General features: G+C 51.1%; 1 protein-coding gene across 2 annotated transcripts; it reads left to right on the top strand.

Annotated features, from left to right (window-relative positions):
• Window positions 1-7,226: 7,226 nt before the first annotated feature.
• On the top strand, window positions 7,227-20,456 carry GSDMA (gasdermin A). Of its 2 annotated transcripts, XM_013062499.2 has the most exons (12): window positions 7,227-7,343; window positions 8,816-9,034; window positions 9,216-9,396; window positions 13,702-13,867; window positions 14,705-14,801; window positions 15,315-15,362; window positions 15,768-15,791; window positions 16,511-16,534; window positions 17,132-17,286; window positions 17,759-17,873; window positions 19,012-19,085; window positions 19,759-20,456. In XM_013062499.2, exons 2-12 carry the CDS (start codon window positions 8,821-8,823, stop codon window positions 19,999-20,001), a joined length of 1,341 nt encoding a protein of 446 aa, XP_012917953.1. In that variant the 5' UTR covers window positions 7,227-7,343; window positions 8,816-8,820; the 3' UTR covers window positions 20,002-20,456. The 2 variants fall into 2 exon arrangements, with proteins under 2 accessions (XP_012917953.1, XP_004764683.1); XM_004764626.2 differs by lacking the exon at window positions 15,768-15,791.
• The last annotated feature ends 1,060 nt before the right edge of the window (window positions 20,457-21,516 follow it).

Raw genomic sequence — 21,516 nt, 5'->3', positions numbered from 1 at the left:
CTCTGTTGGAAATTGGTGGGAGGGGACATGAGAGGCTATAGCTTCAGCTCAGTGCATTACAGGACACCGGACAGAACAGGGGCTCCACACACTCGGAAATGCTCCCGTCTGGAGCAACAGGGGCTGAACCCCTAAGCCCTTTCCTCTGAACGCTGGCCTCTGGGTCGTACTTGTCCACTGGGCCAGCAGGAAGGGGTGGCATAACCGGTTTCTCCCCCATCCTTCTCTCTACCGGGAACCAAAGATCATAGGACCTGTGTTCTGAGATGCCAAGCAGGCAGCTGGACAGTTTCATTTTTGCTGGCTGCTTCTCGCCCTTCTGGCTGGTACAGATGCACTCTGTCAAAACCAATACTCCCACTGGGATGTGCGGGAACCAGGAACAAAGCTGCCAGGAGCCAAGAGAGCCCGGCCACATATTTGGTGCAGAAGAACCCGGGAGGTCTGGGGCAGGACGAAGCTTGGCATCCAAGTGCAGGCTTCTGGAGCCGGCGGGCTGTAGGTAGGGGTGGGAGAAGAGAAGTCCCTCACTCAGCCCTCGCACCACCAACTTTTTCTGGCCCTGTGGAGCAGGAGCCTGGAGCGGCCCTGAGGGAGCTCCCAATCTGAGGGGGAGAGACATTAACCTAACTCTCAGGGAACCCCCAGACTAATGGAAGAAACAGGATCTTTTCTCTTTGGGGAGTTCTGAACCTGGGGACACCAAGACCTACCCCAAACACAGAGACTTGAGCATCTACAAAGCCTCATTATCTACAAGAGGAAGTGAACAGGGAGCCAACGGTGGGTACCCGGGAGTTAAGGAGCACCAGGTGGGGCCCAGCCCTCACCCTTCCTGTCCTGGGCTCACACATGGACATTTCAAGTGCAACACTGAGCTCTCCTACAGAGGGAGGGCATATCGGCCTCAAAACCAGAAGCAGCCCAACAGCTTGTTCCAACAGGAGGGCTGCAGTTCCCCCATCAGACAAGAGGAGTTCCGACTACAAGGGGTTTCACCTCATCTTGCGGGGACTTTGTCACCAGCATCCTCACTGCCTGTGAGGCACCGTGTCCTAAACCAGGAAGGCAGAAAACCAAGCAGAGTGAGGCCCCAAGCTGCCAAAAGAGATGCCACCACAAGCCCATTCATTCATTCGACATTTATTGAGTTACTACTATGTGCCAAATACAAAGATGAGGCTTTCCCTCCCAGCTCCATCCTCTGCCCAGTTCCCATATCTTCAGCTGTTTCCCAGCCTCCCGTGGGGCTCTCCTGCTCCTCTATCACAGCCACTTATGGTGACAGGAGGTGTCCCTTTGCCCCCCCCCACCTCAGCATCCTCAGTGCCCACTGGAAACTAAGGAGCTGAGTCCCCGCGGGCACCCCACACCAGACCTGCCCTGATCATCTTCCCCTGGAGAAGGGTACCTGAGGGAGAGCACAGGACGCCAAGACCCAGAAGGGGGCCTCTGTGCCTGGGGGTGGGGGACCCGCTGAGTGAGGTCGTGCCCAAGCAGGTGGAGCGGGGTCCTGGTCACCACTGTCCTGCACCCAGTCTGGGCCTGAGCCGAGAGCACACGGAGTTTCAGGCGCTGCAGGTCGCGGGGTTGGAAGAGCGTGGAGGAGTAGCGGCTGGCGCTGAAAGGCCTGACCCGGGGACAACGGCCGCCCAGCGAAGGCCTGGTGCTGCGGGAGAGGGGACCCGGCAGGGGCGGGGCGGAGGCGCGGGGGGCGGGTCCGGGGCGGGTCCGGGGCGGGGCGAAGCGAGGGGACCTTCTCAGGCGGTGGGGCGGGATGGTAAGGGAGATCTGCTCGCGGCTGGAGTGGTGGGGCCAGACTGTGAGATCCGGGGGTGGGATCCAGGCGGAGATGACGGGGGGAGGGGCGAGGCTTGTAGTGCAGGGGCGGGGCTCGCTGGCCTGGGCGGGGCTAAAGGCGGCTGGGGCGCGGGCGGGCTGGATGGGGGTGACAAGCCTGCGGCTCCAGGAAGATCTCAGCGCACTGGAGGGAGGCTTCTTTTAAGCTAAGCGATACCCTGGGTCCCTGCTCTGAACGCGTCTTCTCTCTGAACCGGGAGAACACTTGCCCTCAGGGATTTTCCTGTCTCCGACTGCAGGAGTGCCTAGCTGATCACTTCCCATACTCTGCCAGGTGGATGGGCCCCTGGATCTTAGTGAACCAGAGATTCTAAGGATCCGAGGGGCAGGACTGGGGACTCAGTCCTCTGAATGACTGCAGGAGACTTCTAGTAAACCGAACCCCATACTGGCTGGGTACATGGTTTACCTACTAAGGGCTCTGCCTGGTGAGGGTCTGGAGCAGGGTTGGGGTCCCTCCCTGATGTGACTGACAGGTCTCCTGGCTTAGACCAAATGATACCAAGCCAGACCTGCAACGTAATTTACAGGTCTCAGTGCAAAATGAAAACTACAGGAGTTCTTGCTTAACATGATTAAGAATTTTATTCTGCCAGCTGTGTCTGTGCAGAAAGAGTTCCTTCCTGACAGAGCAGGTGAGAGGCCTGGGGGTTGCAGGACAGGTGTGAGGGCTGACAACTAGAAGGGATGCAAGAGCTCATGCAGTTCCAGCCCATCAGTCACAAATGATGTCTCCAGCCAAGAGAAAGAAAGGTACTTCTCCAGGACCACACAGCAGGCTCCTAGCGGAGCTCTGTATGGAATTCAGGTCTCCAGACTCTTAATCTGTGTCCATTTCCTCTCAACTCTGGCACTAATGGGCAGAGGGGGTCAAGGGTGGGGGCAGGAGCAGAAATTTAAAATTTTACTGCAGACCACCTCTGAGACTGGGGCTTCTCCAAATTCAAATCATCCCATGGTATTTATTCTCTATTGTGCAGATGGAGACCTCCCTGGACTAGAATTTCATCTAGAGGGAGGTAGGGCTCTTCTGTCTTCACTTCAAGCTGCTCAGGGACTTTCAAATCAGAGCTGAAGGTGACCCAGGCCCTGGTAGGATTCTGCAGCCTTGCATACCAAGGGATGGACCCCTCTATACCAAGGAGCACAACATCTTGTCATCACTCTGTGTCCCCTCTGCCACCCCTTCCAACCTTCAGGTGCATGCCAAGAACACCTGGCTTTCCCTGACCAGGACAAGGGAAAGTAGAGTGGGTCTTGCATAGACCCAAGATTGCTGGTGAAATGAGAGGCACTTCGGCTCCAAGTTCTCTTGGAGGCAGACCTACAAAGGCTCCATCTGGGACCCAGTATCTTTTACAAGGATCTAGGGATCCCATCAGGAGGGGCCTAACAATCATAGCTGAGGAGGAAAGCTTCTCTTTCACAAAAAAATAAGTGGACAGGAACTCCAACGCCTGCTCAAGCTGCATCTCCAGGGGCTCAGAAAGAGCTGGGGTTCTTGGGGGGGGGCATCAGCTGACAGAGGAGGCATCTGGATTTGGGCTGGAACTGGCTCCTTGCCGATACCAGCCTCGTGGGTAGAGGCATTGGCAGTGGAGGGCTGGGGACAGCGAGGGCTGACACCTTGAAGTTTGACACACTTCTTTAGTTCTTCAGCATGACTTTGAGTTGAACAAGTGTCACAAGACTTGTCTACTCAGCCAGGAGTTTGGAGGTCTCTGGGCTCCAAAGCTGACTTGGGAATTTGGGAAGAAATCTGAAAGTATTTTAGGGAATAAGAAAGGATTCTGTGGGGGGTCACCTGGGTGTCTCAATGAGTTAAGCATCTGCCTTCGGCTCAGGTCATGATCTTGAAGTCCTGGGATCAAGTCCCTGCTCAGCAGGGGAGCCTGCTTCTCCCTTTCCCTCTGCCTCTTCCCTCTGCACGTGCGCTCTCTCTCTCAAACAAATAAATAAATAAATCTTAAAAGAAAAGAAACGAGAGGATTCTGGGGGTTTTATTTTGTTCAGAAAGGAGAACCTCAAAACTTCCAACCTCCAGTAGGCAATATAAACTGCAATGCCGCGGGGACGTGTTCTTCCTGCCCCTCCATCCGACAGTCAAGCTTCCACTCCAGTCCATCTTCCTCCCTAGTCGGTTTTTACTCAGAGAAGTTCTGGCAGTATGTCTGTGCCAGGTGTTTCCCATTCTTGCCAGGATCAGTATCTTACACCCTTCTGAACTCCATTAGCCTATTCCCTTTCTATCCTCTTTGGCCCCTTCCTACGGAGAAAATGAACAACAGTAAAAGGAAAATGGATAAGGAAATAACAGCCTGTCCCAATGTCTGCGTTTGCAGTGCATTCGATGGGTCAGAGAGACCGTCAGGTTTCTAGAGAACAGATGGCTTCCTCCCCTAGATCAGCTCCCTTCCCTGAACCCCATTTTCTAGCAACTACACACAAATCACAAGCTTAGTGCCCACATTAGAAATGATTATCGCATTACCTCCCCGGAGTGACCACCAGAGGGAGATAGAGAGCAGAGCTTGCTGCCTACAACAGCACCACGCACCACCCCGCCTCCTGTTTTCAATAAGGCACTTTTAATCCACCCAAAGAGTTCTTACGAATGAGTCTAAATTAAATCTCTTCCAGCACAATTTAAATTATATCCCAGATTCCCCTGCTGGTAAACCAACACTCCTAGAAGAAGGAGCCTCTGAACTCTAAAGGGATTCTCTGGCCTGTCCCTAAGACTATGAGGAACAGGGACAGGAGAAGTAACAAAAAGATGGGGTATCCTGGATGGGTGGGAGGAGCAGCGCAGGGGCAAGGCTGACATGGATATTTTTATTCCAAAAGCACAAGATCTTCAACTTGGCTGATCCCGCAAACCCTTTTTTCTTCTTTGCCTTGAACCCTCCAAGCTGCCTTCTTGGAACATCATTAGGCCATTTGGGGGATGGTGCCATGGGACAGAAGTGGGATAGGGTGGCACAAAGAGAATGAGTACAGGCCTGGTAGAGTCCAGAGTGAATGAAGGACGGTGAGAGAAACGAAAGGAGCAAAACTTCCGGGTCAGAAGCGAGAAAGCTGGCTAAATGGACTTTAGAGGTCCTCAAAAAGAACACATACACATGGGGCTTCTCCAAATCACCAGTCTCCAGGTCTTTGGAGGGGGCCCCAGGCTGGAAACTTTGGCCTGCAGCCAGTGGAAAGAGGGTAGACACCAGCGGGAAACTCCCCAAAGTCTCACTGAGGCCATGGTGGGCCAGTGGGAGGGTGGGAAGTGGGGCCCTTCTCTGGAGCTGATTAAAGGATGAGAGACCGCACAGCCCAGGATGACAGGCTCGATGACAGTGGCGTCACATCAAAGCACTGATTAAGAGATACAGAAAGGGAGACACAAGTAGAGATGGAACGAATATAGCACATACACCGATTTCTGCATACATGCGCCCATGTGACAGGGACCGAGTGACTAATGACAGCCTTCCCACACATCCAAGCCCTTGGTTGGAGCTATTGTAGGAGGAACTACTAGATAGTCACTCAAGAAGGGCCTGGGGGATAGGAAGGAAGCTGAGCCAAAAGATGGGGGCAGGAACCAGAGACCCAGGAGGTTTTGTTTTATGACACAGAGAAGAGAGATTGTAGAGCATCTGTCATATTGAATGATACTTTGGAGACAGTGGTATAATTCGGTTTTTAAGGAGTTTTGCCAAGCGTAATGTGGTGTGATCTTGGCATTCACCATCAGACCCTCAAGAAAACCTCCAGTAAAGATCTAACTTCTCTTCATCTCATGGTTTTCATTTTCAGAAACAGAGAGAGAGGGGCGCCTGGGTGGCTCAGTCAGTTGAGCTTCTGCCTTTAGCTCAGGTCATGATCCCAAGGTCCTGGGATCAGGTCCCGTATTAGGCTCCCTACCCAGCGGGGAGTCTGCTTTTCCCTCTCCCCCTGCCTCTCCCCCAGTTTGTGCTCTCTCTTGCTCACGCTGTCTCAAATAAGTAAATAAAATCTTTTAAAAAGGTGGAGTCTATGGCCATACCACCCTGAACGTGCCCGATCTTGTCTAAAAAGATGGAAAAAGAGAGACAACGAAGTGGGGAGGGGGGGAGGGGAAATCCTAAGCAGGCTCCATGCCCAGCTCGATCTTACCACCCCGAGATCATGACCTGAGTCAAAATCAAGAGTCGGATGCTTAACCAGCTGAGCCACCCAGGTGCCCCTCTTCACAGTTTTCAGTCTGCATTTCTTTTAGGATGAGTGGTATATGAGAAGAGCCTCCAAGTTAGAGTAGGAAAACAGACTCAGTTGTCTGATATGTTGGGATATTGTTGATACATATCCCAACACTATAGGAGTCTTGCTTGGAACTGTCTTGATTTGTCATCTAGAAACCTGACCAGGTGCATAAAGTCTCCTTTAAAATTCCTATCAGGGGGCACCTGGGTGGCTCAGTGGGTTGGGCTTCTTCCTTTGGCTCGGGTCATGATCTTGGGGTCCTGGGATCAGCCTGCATCCGGCTCTCCGCTCAGCAGGGAGCCTGCTTCCCCCTCTCTCTCTGCCTACCTCTCTGCCTACTTGTGATCCCTCTCTCTGTCAAATAAATAAATAAAATCTTTGAAAGAAAAAAAAAATTCCTATCTGACACAGTCTTCAGAACAGCTCCCAAGACAGATGTACCCTCTAGCCTTGCCACTCACTCCGCTCTGCCACTGCGTGTCTGTGTGGGTACAACACTCCCAGAGGAGCCGACATGCTGAACACAACACACCAGAAAACCCCTTGGTCTATCTCCATCTCTGCCTACACAGACATAGGTGGCTAGCGGTGCCATTGACACATCTTTGTAGCTAAAACAAAGGGCAGGAGGGAGTGATGTGCAGACAGACCGGCAGAAAGATAGAGGACAACTTTTCAGCCACTCTGCTTTCGATTGGAATCGTGGACATACAGGATTTCTTGCCCGCTGATCACGCCCACAAGGCCTCATCATGAATCCAAGATGCTTCCCAATGACCATGATGGTGTCAGAACAGAGATGCCTTCCCTCAGCACATGTCCACGTACAGACGCACACACCTCCCACTGCCTCTCCGTGGCCTCTCTCCCAAAGGTGCCTTCCTTCCTCTCCTCTCAACCCAGCGAGCCAAGACTCAGTGGCCACCTGTCTCTGGTCTGGCTCCTTCCACCCACGCTGGCACCTTCCAGGCAGCTCCCCGCCCCCGCAGCCCTCAGGAGGCCAGGGCCCAGGGCCTGGGGCAGGGCACGCGTGGAACAGGTTGATGCTGTTCTCCCGGAAGTAGAGCAGGAGAGGGGTGGGGTCACGGGGCAGGCGGGGTCCCTGGAAGCCTACATCCTTGCCTCCAGAGAGGCATAAAGCTGTCGCCCATGCTGGAGAGGGACAGTAGCTCCCTCAACCTGCAGACTGAGCGAGTCCTGGGCCCTTATCCCTGATCCGGCTGCTGGACAGGACCCGAAACGGCTGTCTGGTAAGAGCTTGGTGACAACAGGGGAGGTGGGGGTGTTCTAGGGACGAATGAGAACATGGGTGGGTAGGGAAGGGCCTAGGAATGCCCTAGAGCCCGGGGAGAACATATCTTCATAAGCCTTGCAGGGGGAAGTGAGAAGTGGTCCTGGGAGCCCCTCTCTGGTAAGAAGGAGACAGAAGTTTCCCGATCTCTTCCCCAGGCATCGGACTGGCCTCTGGAGGTTGTCCTGTCTCATCCCGGCCCACCCGGGGAATGAGGGGTGAAAAAGGCACCTTGGAGCCCATGTGATTGGCAGGTGTCCTATGCACCTGCTTGTGTGCCTCCCGCTTCTCTGACTCTGTGAGGGGCCCATGGGGGCAGTGAGGGCAGTTCCAGGCCAGCTGGTGCGTCCTCTCCCACCCACGGCTGGGCCAGCGATCCTCCCAGCCAAAGAACCTGGACTTGAACCTCTAAGGCCGGGACCTGAGGCTCTGAAGTTCAGGCTTTTGCAGACCCCACATTCTTGCACCTCAGTATATGTCTCCCAGGGCCACGTTCATCCATCCATTTCCTCATTCATTCTTTCCACATACATCTGCCAGGCTCTAGGCCTGCACCAGGTGCTGTGCTCGGTGCCTAGATGACTAAGACTCGTTCCCTGCCCTCTGGGAGGCCACAGTCGAGTAGGCGAGAGCCAAGAGAACAGATCATAATAACACGAACAACGTCAGGTTGCAGGTGTTCAGGAAGGGCGCGTACAAAGTGCTCTGGGGACACAGGATAGAGTCACTAGCTGCCTGAAGGGGAGGAAGAAGGGAGCCACAAAAGAGGTGACCCAGATTGAATCTTAGAGAGATGAATAGGGATTCTTTAGATTGGGAGGGAAGCAGAGGGAACCAAGGCAACGATTGAAATGCCTGGGTGTACTGGGTGGCCCCTGGCGGGAAGCGGGTCTGCTCTGAGGCAGGAGCCAGGGGGTGGGCACAAGGGAAGTGACCTCCAGCCAAAGAAGGGACAACAGAGCAGGCGAACCTCGTCTGCCTTCTCAGGCCCTCGGCACCAGTGGGGGCTGCCTGCCTCCCCGGACTCCCCGGTGCCAGCCATCAGAGTTCTCTGGGGGAAGGGAAGCTGGGCAGAGCTGCATGGGAGAAGCTTGACTTCCTTCACGTGTGAAACGTCCCAGCCCGGCTCCAAGTTCAAGTTCATGAGGGACATGAATGAGCTGTGCGCAAACACCCTTGACAGGCAAGGCTGGCTTCTCTATGCAGCCGTGTGACTTCGGGCAAGTCGCCTCAGCTTTCTCAGCTGCTTTTCTTCCTCACAAAGCGGAGGTGCCTTGCATTGCTCTCAGCTCTGACATTCCTAGTGTCCCAGCATCTTTAAAGGCACCCCCTCCCCCAAAGCCAGGTGATCTCTCTCGGCCGCAGCCCTTACCATGTCCCAGTCTCCCAGCTTATCACTCTCCTGTCTCTCCCAAAACCCGATCCCAACAGAGAAAATGACCATCTTTGAAAATGTCACCCGAGCCCTGGCCAGACAGCTAAACCCTAGAGGGGACCTGACGCCCCTTGACAGCCTCATAGACTTCAAGCGCTTCCATCCCTTCTGCCTGGTGCTAAGGAAGAGGAAGAGCACACTCTTCTGGGGTGCCCGGTATGTCCGCACAGACTACACCCTCCTGGACGTTCTAGAAGCTGGCAGCTCGCCTGCAGGTCAGTGCGGGTGCGAGGCTGGGCCCCAATGGGTGGGCGCCAGGCCCTGGTTTACGAGGGGGAACCCAAAGCTCCCTCTGCCCAGTTGTGCTTTGGTGTCACGTAGCCCTGAGCTCTCCCAGGAGGCAGGGGAAGAGGGATGCCCCTCAGCCTGGCTCCTTTCATCTTCTCTCTCCTGCAGATCCGACAGACTCTGGGAACTTTAGCTTTAAGAATATGCTGGATGCCCGAGTGGAGGGAGAGGTGGATGTGCCAAAGACAGTCAAGGTCACGGGGACTGCGGGGCTGTCCCGGAGCAGTACCCTGGAGGTCCAGACACTCAGTGTGGCCCCTAAGGCTCTGGAGACCTTGCACCAGGAGAGGTAAGAGTGGCAGGGCTGGGGGGCTACCAGGATGGGTGGGTGGTTGGAAAGGCTGCTTTGGGCCCTGAGTTAATGGGCAGGGCCCTCACACTGACCTTCACCTATGGGTCATCACAGCAGAGCTCTTAAAGGTGACCATTCTGGGGGCGCCTGGGAGGCTCAGTCATTAGGCGTCTGCCTTTGGCTCAGGTCATGATCCCAGGGTCCTGGGATTGAGTCCTGCCTCAGGCTCCCTGCTCAGTGGAGAGTCTGCTTCTCCCTCTGCCTGCTGCTCCCCTGCTTGTGCGCTCGCTCGCTCGCTCTCTCTCTGTCAAATAAATAAATAAATCTCCAAAGAAAGAAAAAGACGACCATGTGGTCCATGGGTGCATATCCTAACCACTCCTAGCCATCTCTTTCCACGACTCCCAGTACCACTCCCCTCTCTCATTCTCTCTTTCTCTCTCTCTCTCTCTCTCTCACACACACACACACACACACACACACGAGTATGAGCATGTTCACATTAACTTGCTATGTGACCTTGGAAAAAATAACTTTTCCTCTCAGGACCTCAGTTTTCTTTCCTGAAAAATGATGTGGTTCCATGAAAACCTCTAGGGTTCCTTCCTAAACTTGACTCTATAAAAGGGAAAAGGTCTTATCTGCTCCCTACTGAAGCTTGGGCACAGCGTTCTGCTCCCATAAATCAAGCCGTCTGCCCGGTCCTATACCTATAACAGGCAGCCCTTCACTGCTCCCACGGCACAAGGGGTGTGGCTGATGCCATGTCAATGCTGGGCACCTCAAATGGGGGTGCTTGCCAGGGGAACTGACTTTTAAGTAGTTAAGTGGTGGTTGAAAGAAGGGAGGCAGGAGGGAAGTGATGGGGTGCTTAAATATTCATACAGCCTCAAAGGAGTGCAAAACACCCCACTAGGAGCTGGGGTGCATTGGAATATTTTTGTATAAGAATCTCACAATCGGGGCACCTAGGTGGCTTGGGGGGTTAAGCCTCTGCCTTTGGCTCAGGTCATAATCTTGGGGTCCTGGGATGGAGCCCCGCATCGGGCTCTCTGCTCTGCAGGAAGACTGCTTCCTCCTCTCTCTCTGCCCGCCTCTCTGCTTACTTGTGATCTCTCTCTGCCAAATAAATAAATAAAATCTTTAAAAAAAAAAAAAAAAGAAAGAAACTCACAATCTAGGGCTTGTAAAAAAAAAAATCTGTAAAACGTAACTATAATCCAGGGTGAGAGATAGTGTCTAGGAGGACTTTGCCTGAGTTTTGTGGCAGGCTGGAGGGATTTCTGGCTGGGGAAATGAAGGGGGACTTCACGGAGGAGGCAGCCCATGACCCAGGCCTTGAAAGATGAGTAGAAATTGAACGTGAAGGTCTGGGAGAAGGACATTAGAAAGACACGTGGGTGAGAAATCTCAAAACCACTAGGGAGCATGAAGAGCTGGTTTGGCAGGAGCAGAAAAAGTAGGAGCAAGTGGGAGGCAGAGGCTAAGGCCCAGATCATGGAGGACCCAGGTGCCTGGTCAAGGATGTGGAACGATTCTGTAGGCTTCGGGGGACCCCAAGGATGCTTTGGGGTGTTTGTTTGTTTGTTGTTTTTGTTTTTTTAAATATTTTATTTATTCATTTGACAGAGATCACAAGTAGGCAGAGAGGCAGGCAGAAAGAGAGAGGAGGAAGCAGGCTCCCCGCTGAGCAGAGAGCCCAATGCAGGGCTCGATCCCAGGACCCTGGGATCATGACCTGAGCCAAAGGCAGAGGCTTAACCCCCCGAGCTACCCAGGCACCCCTGTTTTTGTTTTTTTAAGATTTTATTTATTTGACAGAGACTCAGTGAGAGAGGGAACACAAGCAGGGGCAGTGGGAGAGAGAGCAGCAGGCTTCCCGCTGAGCAGGGAGCCCCATGTGGGGCTCGATCCCAGAGCCCTAGGATCATGACCTGAGCCAAAGGCAGACACTTAATGACTGAGCCACCCAGGCACCCCCCCCCCGAGGATGCTTTGATGTGCGTGGTGATTAATCTGGCCAGACAGAGGAAGTGTGACAACTAGAGGACAGGCAGACAGGCAAGACACCATTCCACTGTCCATCAGAGATGCAAAATGAAGACAAGAACTGGGAAGAGCAGTCAGCATAAAGAGGGAGGAACCCGTTGGGGCTGGGGCACCTTTGGGGCACCAGAATGGACTGGACTTGATGGCTGATTGCAGGGTGAGGGAGAAGGTTTGGTCAGAGATGATGCTGATGGAGAGCCAATGTCCAACACGATAACTATGTTAATAATTGTATGCTGTCCACGGGAAATTTGCTAAGAGAGTCAGTCACCACACATGCACAAAATGGTACCTGTGTGAGGAGCTAGCTATGTTCATTAGCTTAACTGTACCAACCATTTCTCTATGTAGAGGTATGTCAAAACATTCTGTGGGGCGCCTGGCTGGCTCAGTTGAAAGAGCATGCAATTCTTGATCTCAGGGTTGTGAGTTCAAAGCCTTGCACTGGGTATAGAGATTACTAAAAACAAAACAAAACAAACAAACAAAAAAACCTAAACAAACGAACCAAAAAAAAAAAAAACCTTAAAAAAATATTGTATACCTTAAATAAATACAACTTTTATTAAAATAATTACATATATGAGAACGTTAAAAAATTAACTCTGAGGCGCCTGGGTGGCTCAGTGGGTTAAACCGCTGCCTTCGGCTCAGGTCATGATCTCAGGGTCCTGGGATCGAGTCCCGCATCGGGCTCTCTGCTCAACAGGGAGCCTGCTTCCTTCTCTCTCTCTGCCTGCCTCTCTGTCTACTTGTGATTTCTGTCAAATAAATAAATAAAATCTTTAAAAAAAAAAAATTAACTCTGAGACTTGACCCAAGTGATGACATGAACAGAAACAAGGAGACAGACTTTAGAAGTATTTGGAGAGAAAGACTGTGAGCCCCTTCTGGACATTTTGAGTTTGTGGGTCCAGTGAGGCATTAGCTGAGTGACCACAGTCAACAACACTATATTGTATACGTTGTACATCTAAAACTAGCATGATGACATATGTCAATTATATCTCATTTTATTTTATTTTTTAAAGATTTTATTCATTGATTTAGAGACAGAGAGAAAGGGACCAAGTGGGGGGAGGGGCAAAGGGTGAGGAAGAGAGAGAGAAGCCCAAGCAGACATCCCCCACCCATGCTGAGCCTGGAGCCCGATGGGGGGGCCGATCCCACAACCCCAAGATCATAACCCAAGTTGAAATCAAGAACCAGACTCTCAACCGACTGAGCCACCCCGGTGCCCCAATTATATCTCATTTTAGAAGAAAAATTTTAAGGCAGTTGGAAACGAGGGCCCAGAGCTCAGGAGAGAAGTCAAGGTCAAGATCCCTGTGGGGCAGTCAGCCATATAAAGATGGAAACTACAGGAATGAGGTGCGGGGAGCGGATGTTCAAGGAAGTCCAGACGGCAGAGACCCGAGAACAGAATCTTTAAAAATGTAATATTTTAAGCAACCGAAGAAACTAGCACAGGAGACACAGACAGAACAGGTAGGAATTAGAAGGCTGAAAGCTGGGAGCAGAAACAGGGTGGCAGGGTGAGACCGAAGCCAGGAGAAGACGGAGTCACGGGGAGGCTTTGGGCAGCAGGGTCGGTGTTGTGCAGAGTGAGGGAAGGTCTGTGAACGCAGCTGGTGCGAGGTCGTTGGGATTTCAGTTGAGGAGTGGAAATAGAAGCCAAATGATCAATTTAGGAGTGGACAGTGAGGAAGTGGTGTGTATGGGCCCATCTTTTGAGATACTTGCCAGTGAAGCAAAGGAAAAAAACCAGAAGGGTAATTTGAGGGAGTGGCAAGATCAAAGGACATGTTTCTGGAAGCCAGCAAGCGGGGAGGAGGAACTGGTGTTAATAGCAAGAGAGAGGTGAAGAGACGGGCCCCAGGAGAGATGAACAGGACTGAGAACAGGGAGGAGGGAAGAGAGGGGAAGGCACCCTGAGGCAGAGGGGAAAAGAGAAAGGAGCAGGCAGGGGGCCCTCTTCCGAGCCAAGAGCCATGCCAGATGGTTTCCTAGTTTTCCTCTCAGCATCCCTGGAGGGAGGTGTCATTACCTTCATTTTATGGATGAGGCTCCCCGGACACAGAGTGGCTGCCCTGCCACCTGGGCTTTGGCCTCAGTCTTCTACTCCAGAGTCCTCACCCGTCTCCCTGACATCACCATGCCTCGCTCCTGCGAGTGGCCGAGGAACAGAAAAGCGCATGATGGCCCAGGCGGGGAGAGGTTCTGACCCATCCCTTCGTGCGTCTCCTGCCCCAGGAAGCTGGCAGCCGAGCACCCGTTCCTGAAGGAGATGCAAGAGCGAGGGGAGAACCTGTATGTGGTCATGGAGGTGGTGGAGACAGTGCAGGAGGTCACTCTGGAGAGAGCCGGCAAGGCGGAGGGCTGCTTCTCCCTCCCGTTCTTCGCCCCCTTGGGACTTCAGGTTTGGTTCTCTCTCTCTCTCTCTCTCTCTCACACACACACACACACACACACACACCTCTGTATTTAGCCTCTCCTTGGAGCCTGCATTAAACACATTCATTTTCCCCATCGGTGCCTACCCAGGATACTGAAAATGACCCACTCCGTCTTCCTGCTATTCAAGACTCAGGCCCCTGTCAGCCAGACCCAAGCCCTCTCTCTGGTCAAGGGTGCCCAGTGTGGCCAGAGGCCTGTTCCAGATGCCACAGGGAGCCATCAGGGAAGGGGGAACTCATAGTCATGGGTCATCCCTCATGGTGTTCCTGGTGTACTGGAGAGAGACATTCTCAGTCTCACGAAGGAGACACACGGGTTAAAGCCCCGAGAACACAGGCCTGGAAAATTCGATGTAGATGAGAAATGCTCCACATACCTAAACCTAGTTTGTATAAATATTCAAGGGGTGAGTTGGAACTGGGAGTAGGGTTAGTCAAGGAAGGCTTCCTGAAGGAGGTGAGCACAGGCCAGATGGCGAAGAGGAAGAAGGAACAGGGCCTGTGGAAACTCTCAGGTGGGATGGAGATGCCCGGGCAGGTGATGGAGCTGGTCCGTCCAGTTCCTTTCTGTGTCTGCACCAGGAAGGAAGATATACCTCGTCAGCAGGATGATGCCAAAGGGCTTCAAAGTGTATCCCATGGAGTCCAGACTAGGTGGAAAGGCAATCAGGGACACAAATGAAAGGTTTTGAACTTCTTATCTCCCCAGAGGTGCTCGGGCCTGCCCCTCCACGTGCCCCACCCACACCCCATGTCTCAGACTCTCGGAGGGTTCAAAAGTCTTCACTGTCTGATCCTAGGGATCCATAAACCACAAGGAGGCCGTGACCATCCCCAAGGGCTGCATCCTGGCCTTTCGAGTGAGACAACTGATGGTCAAAGGCAACAATGAGTGGGGTGAGCAGACACTGGTGTGTTGTCCCCTCCAGACAAGAATTACCCGCATTAGCACTAAGGCGCCCCGGTCCCCTCTGGTGGCAAGCCAGGGAAGGAGTGCTGGAGTTACTGTATTGTGGTCCCAGCTGCCAGGGACAGAACTGCAGGGGGGCTGCTCTGGAGAGGGAGTAAAGGAGCCCCTGGGTCCTGAACACCTCCAGCATGCTAGGCCCCGGGTTAGCTGGGGGGCGGGGCACGGAGATGAAGAAGCTCCGCCTTCTGCTCGCAAGAAGTCTGCACCCCATGGAGAAAACAGACCCAGATACCAGCACTAGGATGCAAAGCAGAAAATAGAGTCGTCCTAGGATTTACGGAGGAAGAGAAGAGTTCCTTGAGCAACAGAGGTGGAGCAGGGGATTTGGTGGGGCCTTTGGGGACAGGGACCTAGCCCTTAGCGAAGCCCATGGACTTGACAATAGAGAAGGGAAGGTGGGCAGCCATTTAAGGGTCCTCCTGCTCTCGCCTCTCTTACAGATATTCCACATATCTGCAATGATAACATGCAAACCTTCCCTCCCGGAGGTAAGTGAAATGGCTTCCCCTTTCACCCTACCCTGACATCATCTGCTAAAATCCTGCACCTTCCACTAGCATGTGCCATAATCCTTCAAGGAGCCCCTCGTTTTGTTTCCCAAGTCCCTTTATGAAAATATCTGCCCTCAACTTCAGGAAAGGGAGACAGAAGCACATAAATACTGCCCTAGAGAGACAGAGAAACTAAAAGAGACCGGAAGTCAGAAGCAGAAATGAGATTCAGAGATACTGTGTGTTCCCAGACTGTATGTGTGTTCGGGGGAAGGGAATGAGCTAACATAATCTCCGTGTGTTTTTATAATGATCACTGATAAAGCTGCCTTGACATCCGCTCTAGATAAAAAGGCACAAATAGGTTTTATGCTGACATATGTATGTTGTTTCTGCCTTCAGAAAAGCCAGAGGAGAAGTTCACCCGTAAGTTTTTTCTCTCATTTCTTTTTTTTTTTTTTCAAGATTTACTTATTTATTTGAGAGAGAGAGACAATCAGACAGAGAGCACAAGCGGGAGAGAGACTCTCAAGCAGACTCCCAACTGAGCACAGAGCCCTATACAGGGCTTTCTCCCTCCACCCTGGGATCAGGACCCGAGCCAAAATCAAGAGTTGGATGCTTAACCGACTGAGCCACCCAGCTGTCCCTTGACACAGAATTTTAAAACTCCAATCTTCTTCTCCTCTTCCCTGAAAGACTGACTGTTTGCAGGTCTCAGCAAATAACTGTCCCCAAAACATGGCAGAAATTCCAATGACTTAGGAAAAAGTGGTGGCAGGGGAAGACTTTAGACAGGCTACTCAGGTGGTCTGACGCCACAGACCTCTGTCCTCGAGGGCCTCCTTAGCTGTAACCTGTCCCACGCACATCTTCTGCTCTGTTGCCCAGCATCTGGGATAGATGAGTCACTGAGTCACAGTGATGCCAACTCAGTCAATCCAGGGGCCCCTTTTCACGTTGGATTAGCTTCTTTCCTGCCCCATTCCTGCCTCCCATGAATGGAGCAAGTGTAGCTTCAAGATAGCTGGGACATCCCAGGAAATAGGATGTGTTTCCTAACCCCCATTAATGTTTCATTCCCTGGGCATGGCTACTGTTTTGGAGGAGTACATTCTTGTCTTTTCTTTCCTCTTCACCCCCAGATGTTATCCTGGCATCTGATGCTGGTAAGGAATTTTCTGAGTTTCTCCCAAGACTTTGGAATGAGGCAGTGGGCTGCAGAGAGGGAAAGACAGGTGCTGAATCCCAGGTCTGGGCAACTGGAGCCGCTTCCAGAAGCTATTCCCCTGGACATAGGCTTAGGATGCCAGGCCCCTAGAGGGTCAGGCCAAGATTCAAGCTAACCTCAATCCACCCATATCCTTGGATAAAGACCCACCCATCCTCGCCTTCACTCAGTCACCGAAGTCATTCTTCTTTGTCGAATAACTCCAGAAGGGGAAATAGACTTTCCTCCTCAACTTTAAGCTGGAGTCTAAGAGAAAGGAAAGTCAATTGTCTACTGTCACGGGATGGGGCTTGGGAACGTGGGGAGAATCAACCGTCCGCTTAGATGATAATGTATGTCCTGGTCCACCTCCTTGCCCTAGACCATCCCCCATAACACCTCAAGTCACGGCTCATGGAAACTTCATAATCATGTTCCCTGGTCAAGAAGAGAGGTCAGGCTCAGGCTGGGAGCAGAGCACGGGGACCTGAGGGGGCTGGATGGGAAGGCTGCTGGACCGAGGGCACTTGGCTTACCATGTTCACTGTCTCAACAGGGGAGGAACATGAAGACTTCAAGACACTAAAAGAAGAAGTTCAAAGAGAGATCCAAGAAGTAAAGAAGCTAAACCAGGCAGGGCAAAACTCCCTGCTCACCTGCCTCAGCAAACTTCTCGGGAAGAAAAAGGAGCTACAGGACCTGGAACTCACGGTGAGGTCCCAGAGGAAGGTTGCTGGTGGGTGGGTGTGTGTGGGTGTCACAACTGGCAGAGGACAGGACAGGACAGAGGTGGTCAGTGGCTGGGAGAATCAAGTGTGGGTGTCTTCCTTGAGGCTGGCCAGGTGTCCTCCCCACCCCCACCCGGCTGCCACTGCCCTCATCATGCCTCTGGAAAAGGGTACACAGGACAGCTTCTCTCAAAGCACCTACTGACAGACAGAGGGTAGGCTGTGGGCCAGCAGGACCCTTCCTCGGAAAGGGGACTGGAACATTTCCCTCCCAGAGTTCAAGGCTCGGGGACCATGAAATCCAGGAGCCCCATACTTTTCAGAACTTGACACCTTGAAAAAGAAACAAGGAAACGAGAGATAGTTAACATATCTCAAGGGACTCTGATGGGCCAGGCACTGTGCTGGGCCCTTTACCTATGTTATCTTAAATTGCTGCCTACCTTTCCCCGCAGCTCGAAGGGGCTCTAGACAAAGGACATGAAGTGACCCTGGAGGCACTCCCAAAAGATGTCTTGGTATCGAAGGAGGCTATGGGTGGCATCCTCTATTTCCTCGGAGCCCTAACAGGTGAGTAGAGAATAAGGTCTTCATTTATGTACCTCTTCAGTCATAGGAATGAATCACCCAGATGTATGAATGAATGAATGAATGAATGAATGAATGAACGAACGAACAACTCCATGCATGCATGACAGGCAAATTATACCACCATTAAAATAGTTTATATCTACATTTAAAGAAATGGGTTAGAGGGCCGCCTGGCTGGCTCAGTTGGTAGAGCATGCAACTCTTGATCTTGAGGTTGTGAATTTGAGCCCCACATTGGGAACAGAGATTGCCTTAATAAAATAAAACAAAATAATAAAAATAAAAAATTGTTTACCTTCCTAAGGATTCACCTGGGCACCTTGGATCGTCTGAGAAGGTAGTCTAGCCTTGCTAATAGAGGTTGGGAAGTAACCCTAGTTTTACCAGTCACATAGTTAAAATTTCTACATATAGCTAAGCTCATCACTGGTTAAAAAAAAAAAAAGATTATTTTTTTAAATTTATTTATTTGAGAGAGAGAAAGCGGGGTGAGAGGGAACAGGAGTAGGGGACAGGGTGCAGAGGAAGAGGGAGAAGCAGGCTCCCCACTGAGCAGAGAGCCTGAAGTGGGGCTGGGCTCGATCCTAGGACCCTGGGATCATGACCTGAGCCGAAGGCAGAGGCTTAACTGACTGAGCCACCCAGCCATCCCTAAGCTCATCACTTTTATATAGAAATTTGTTAGCTTTAATTTCAGAGAGTGACATCTTCGCATCTTGCTCCGAATTCTCTTCTTCCCTCTGCATGAAACATTACCCCACTTAGAAAAACTCCCTGGTCCTTCAGGAATAAGCTGAGATGTCTGTCCCCTTTAAAAGCCTGCCTACAAGTGCTAAGTCCAAAGCAGACCCCTTGGCTATGGGTCCCTTAACACCCTGTGCTGTCCCTGCACCTGGCTTTGTCTTCTCTGCTAGCCTGCAAGTTCCCTGAGTGAAAGGCGTATGATTTTTACCCAACACCCCAACAAAGGTGCCTAGCATAAAGCAGCATTCAACCTGGGTTAAATGTGTGGATTCATGAACACTGAAATTCCGGAAGTATACCTCTTTTGGGCCTGGAGCCCCCTTGGTACCAGCACTGCATTTTTATATTTATTTATTTATTTATTTACCTCCAGAGCTAAGTGAAGCCCAACAGAAGCTGCTGATAAAATCGATGGAGAAAAAGATCCTACCCATGCAGCTTAAGCTGGTGAGAGAAAACTGCAGGTGCCAAGAGGGTTTGGGAGGGAGTCAGCTGGAACCCATGGAAAGATATAGACTCAGCCTAACAATAGACTGTCCTGGCGAGCCTCTGTTGTAGGGCAGCGGCCCACGCTCACGGCTCATTTATCTCCATGTTCTCCCTTGTTTGTTATTTTGCAACTGGAAGTTGCAGAGTGAATTTCTGAGCAGTTATCTGGGTTTTTCAGCTTGAAAAGACAGAACACCTTGGCTTTGTTTATTCACAGCCAAGACTGTCTCAATTCACTTCTGGAAAATAGGGCTAACAAAAAAAAAAAAGGGCTGCCCGCCATAACAGGGTGGTTAGAAGGCCCACGTGGAGTTGTAATGTAATGAAAGGAGTTATAGTAAGAGAAAGGTAGCCCTCTTCGTGGCTTTTTTTTTTTTTTTAAGATTTTTTTTTAGATTTTATTTACTTGTTTGGCAGAGATCACAAGTAAGCAGAGAAGCAGGCAGAGAGAGGAAGCAGGCTCCCTGCTGAGCAGATGATCCCAGGACCCTGGGATCATGACCTGAGCTGAAACCAGAGGATTAACCCTCCAAGCCACCCAGGCGCCCCCTTCTTCATGGTGCTTATAAGTTAGGAGAAAAGAGGACAGGTTTCCAGTTCTTTCTTTTTATGCTATTTTGGTTCCTTGCAGGTGGAGAACACAATGGAACAGAGTTTCCTACAGGATAAAGAGGGTGTTTTCCCCCTGCAGCCTGACCTGCTCTCCTCCCTTGGGGAAGAGGAACTGACCCTCACAGAGGCCCTAGTGGGGCTGAGTGGCCTCGAAGTGCAGAGATCGGGTCCCCAGTACACATGGGACCCAGACACCCTCCCCCGCCTCTGTGCCCTATACGCTGGCCTCTCCCTCCTGCAGCTGCTGACCAAGGCCTCCTAACTTGCCTTTTCCACCTGCTTCCTGCCTCCTCATGCCTTCACGACCTCCCTGTGCTGTGTTCTTCACACCCAGGGGTATTTTAGAGCCGTCAAGCTGAAGGTGATGGAAACCCCGGCTGATTACCCAAGATAAGTGATACCTGCTTGTCCAGCTCTACCTCTCCCCCTACCCTTTCAGCTCCACAACCCATCTGTTGATGCTTAGATCCTCCAAAAGTGGAAAAGCTCAATTTTTTTTGGTTTGTTTTTTGGAAAAATTCAAATTTTTAAAACTATGAACCATTTCAGCAAAACCAAAAATAATTCACTTCTTATCCCAATCCTCCTGCTTATGCTTCCAAAAATCAAGATTTACTGGAATTAATGGAAAATATTATTTCACTTTGGATGAAATGTCTTTTGGTGTTTTTCTTAACTTCTGCCAGGAAAAAAATAAACACTGTCCTACTACATATAGATCATGTGCATATGAGTACTATTATACTATCCACGGGCCAGTTGGAAAGCCCAGAGAACTATGAAGGTATAGAATGTAAAATCTAGATTCTAAAGTTCGAAAATCATCAAAGCAGCTTGTCTTCAAAGAGGAGGGTTTAGGGTCCTCGGACTCAGGGTGAAGGACTGGGACAGGCTTATTTGTGATACAAACCCAAGAGTAAGGCAACTTGCAAGTATATCAAAGAGAATGCAGGTAAGTCTTTAAAAAAAAAAGGGGGGGGACGCCTGGGTGGCTCAATGGGTTAAGCCACTGCCTTCGGCTCAGGTCATGATCTCAGGGTCCTGGGATCGAGTCCCACATCGGGCTCTCTGCTCAGCGGGGAGCCTGCTTCCCTCTCTCTCTCTCTGCCTACTTGTGATCTTTCTCTGTCAAATAAATAAATAAAATCTTTAAAAAAAAAAAAAAGTACCTAAGAATAAGACTGGCCCCCAACTTTTAAAAAGAAATGGTGATATTATCTTATTTCACCTTTCCTTCTGCTGCCCTCAATTCAGGGTGGTTGTAGGAGGAAGTAATATGGGCTTGCCATATGGACCTGCAAATATGGTTATCGCAATCTTATAAAACTAGTGGGTTCATACCATCCTCCTCTGTCTAAAGCTGAGTTTTAACATCTTTCACCAATTTCTTTTAAAGTAGTTTTATGGGTAGAGTAATTTCTCCAAGGTTGTTGGCCCCAGGAGTCAGACTCGCCCCTTTCTTAGCCACCCTCTCCCTCAGCTCCAGTTCCCTCACTCAACAAAAATTCATGATCAACTGCCAAAAACTGTGTTAAGCCATCCTCCCCCATTCTGGGGCATCTTCCAATGCCTTACTACATTGCTCAAAGACATCCTGAGTAATTGTCTGCTGAGCTGGTTGTTTTTCTCTTGTGATGTATACTTAATAAAGAGGTGAGCTAACACCCTAACTATCCAGAAGGGTAACTTCGTAAGGATGAACAACAAAGCTCATCTGTTTTCTGTTTTCCTCCTTGACCCTTCTCGCCCACCTTCAGTTCAATAGGGTGTTATGAAG

The sequence above is a fragment of the Mustela putorius genome, unplaced genomic scaffold, assembly GCF_011764305.1.
Source record: "Mustela putorius furo isolate JIRA1106 unplaced genomic scaffold, ASM1176430v1.1 tig00003962_pilon_pilon_pilon, whole genome shotgun sequence".
NCBI classification, from domain to species: domain Eukaryota; kingdom Metazoa; phylum Chordata; class Mammalia; order Carnivora; family Mustelidae; genus Mustela; species Mustela putorius.
This window is presented reverse-complemented; position numbering and strand designations above follow the sequence as displayed.

Excerpts from the sequence above, each read along its gene's own strand:
- GSDMA (XM_013062499.2), top strand. The coding sequence starts at position 8,821 with ATGACCATCTTTGAAAATGTCACCCGAGCCCTGGCCAGACAGCTAAAC. Across the intron at positions 15,792-16,510 it reads GCCAGAGGAGAAGTTCACCC|ATGTTATCCTGGCATCTGAT; the intron begins GTAAGTTTTTTC and ends CTTCACCCCCAG. Across the intron at positions 17,874-19,011 it reads TTTCCTCGGAGCCCTAACAG|AGCTAAGTGAAGCCCAACAG; the intron begins GTGAGTAGAGAA and ends ATTTACCTCCAG.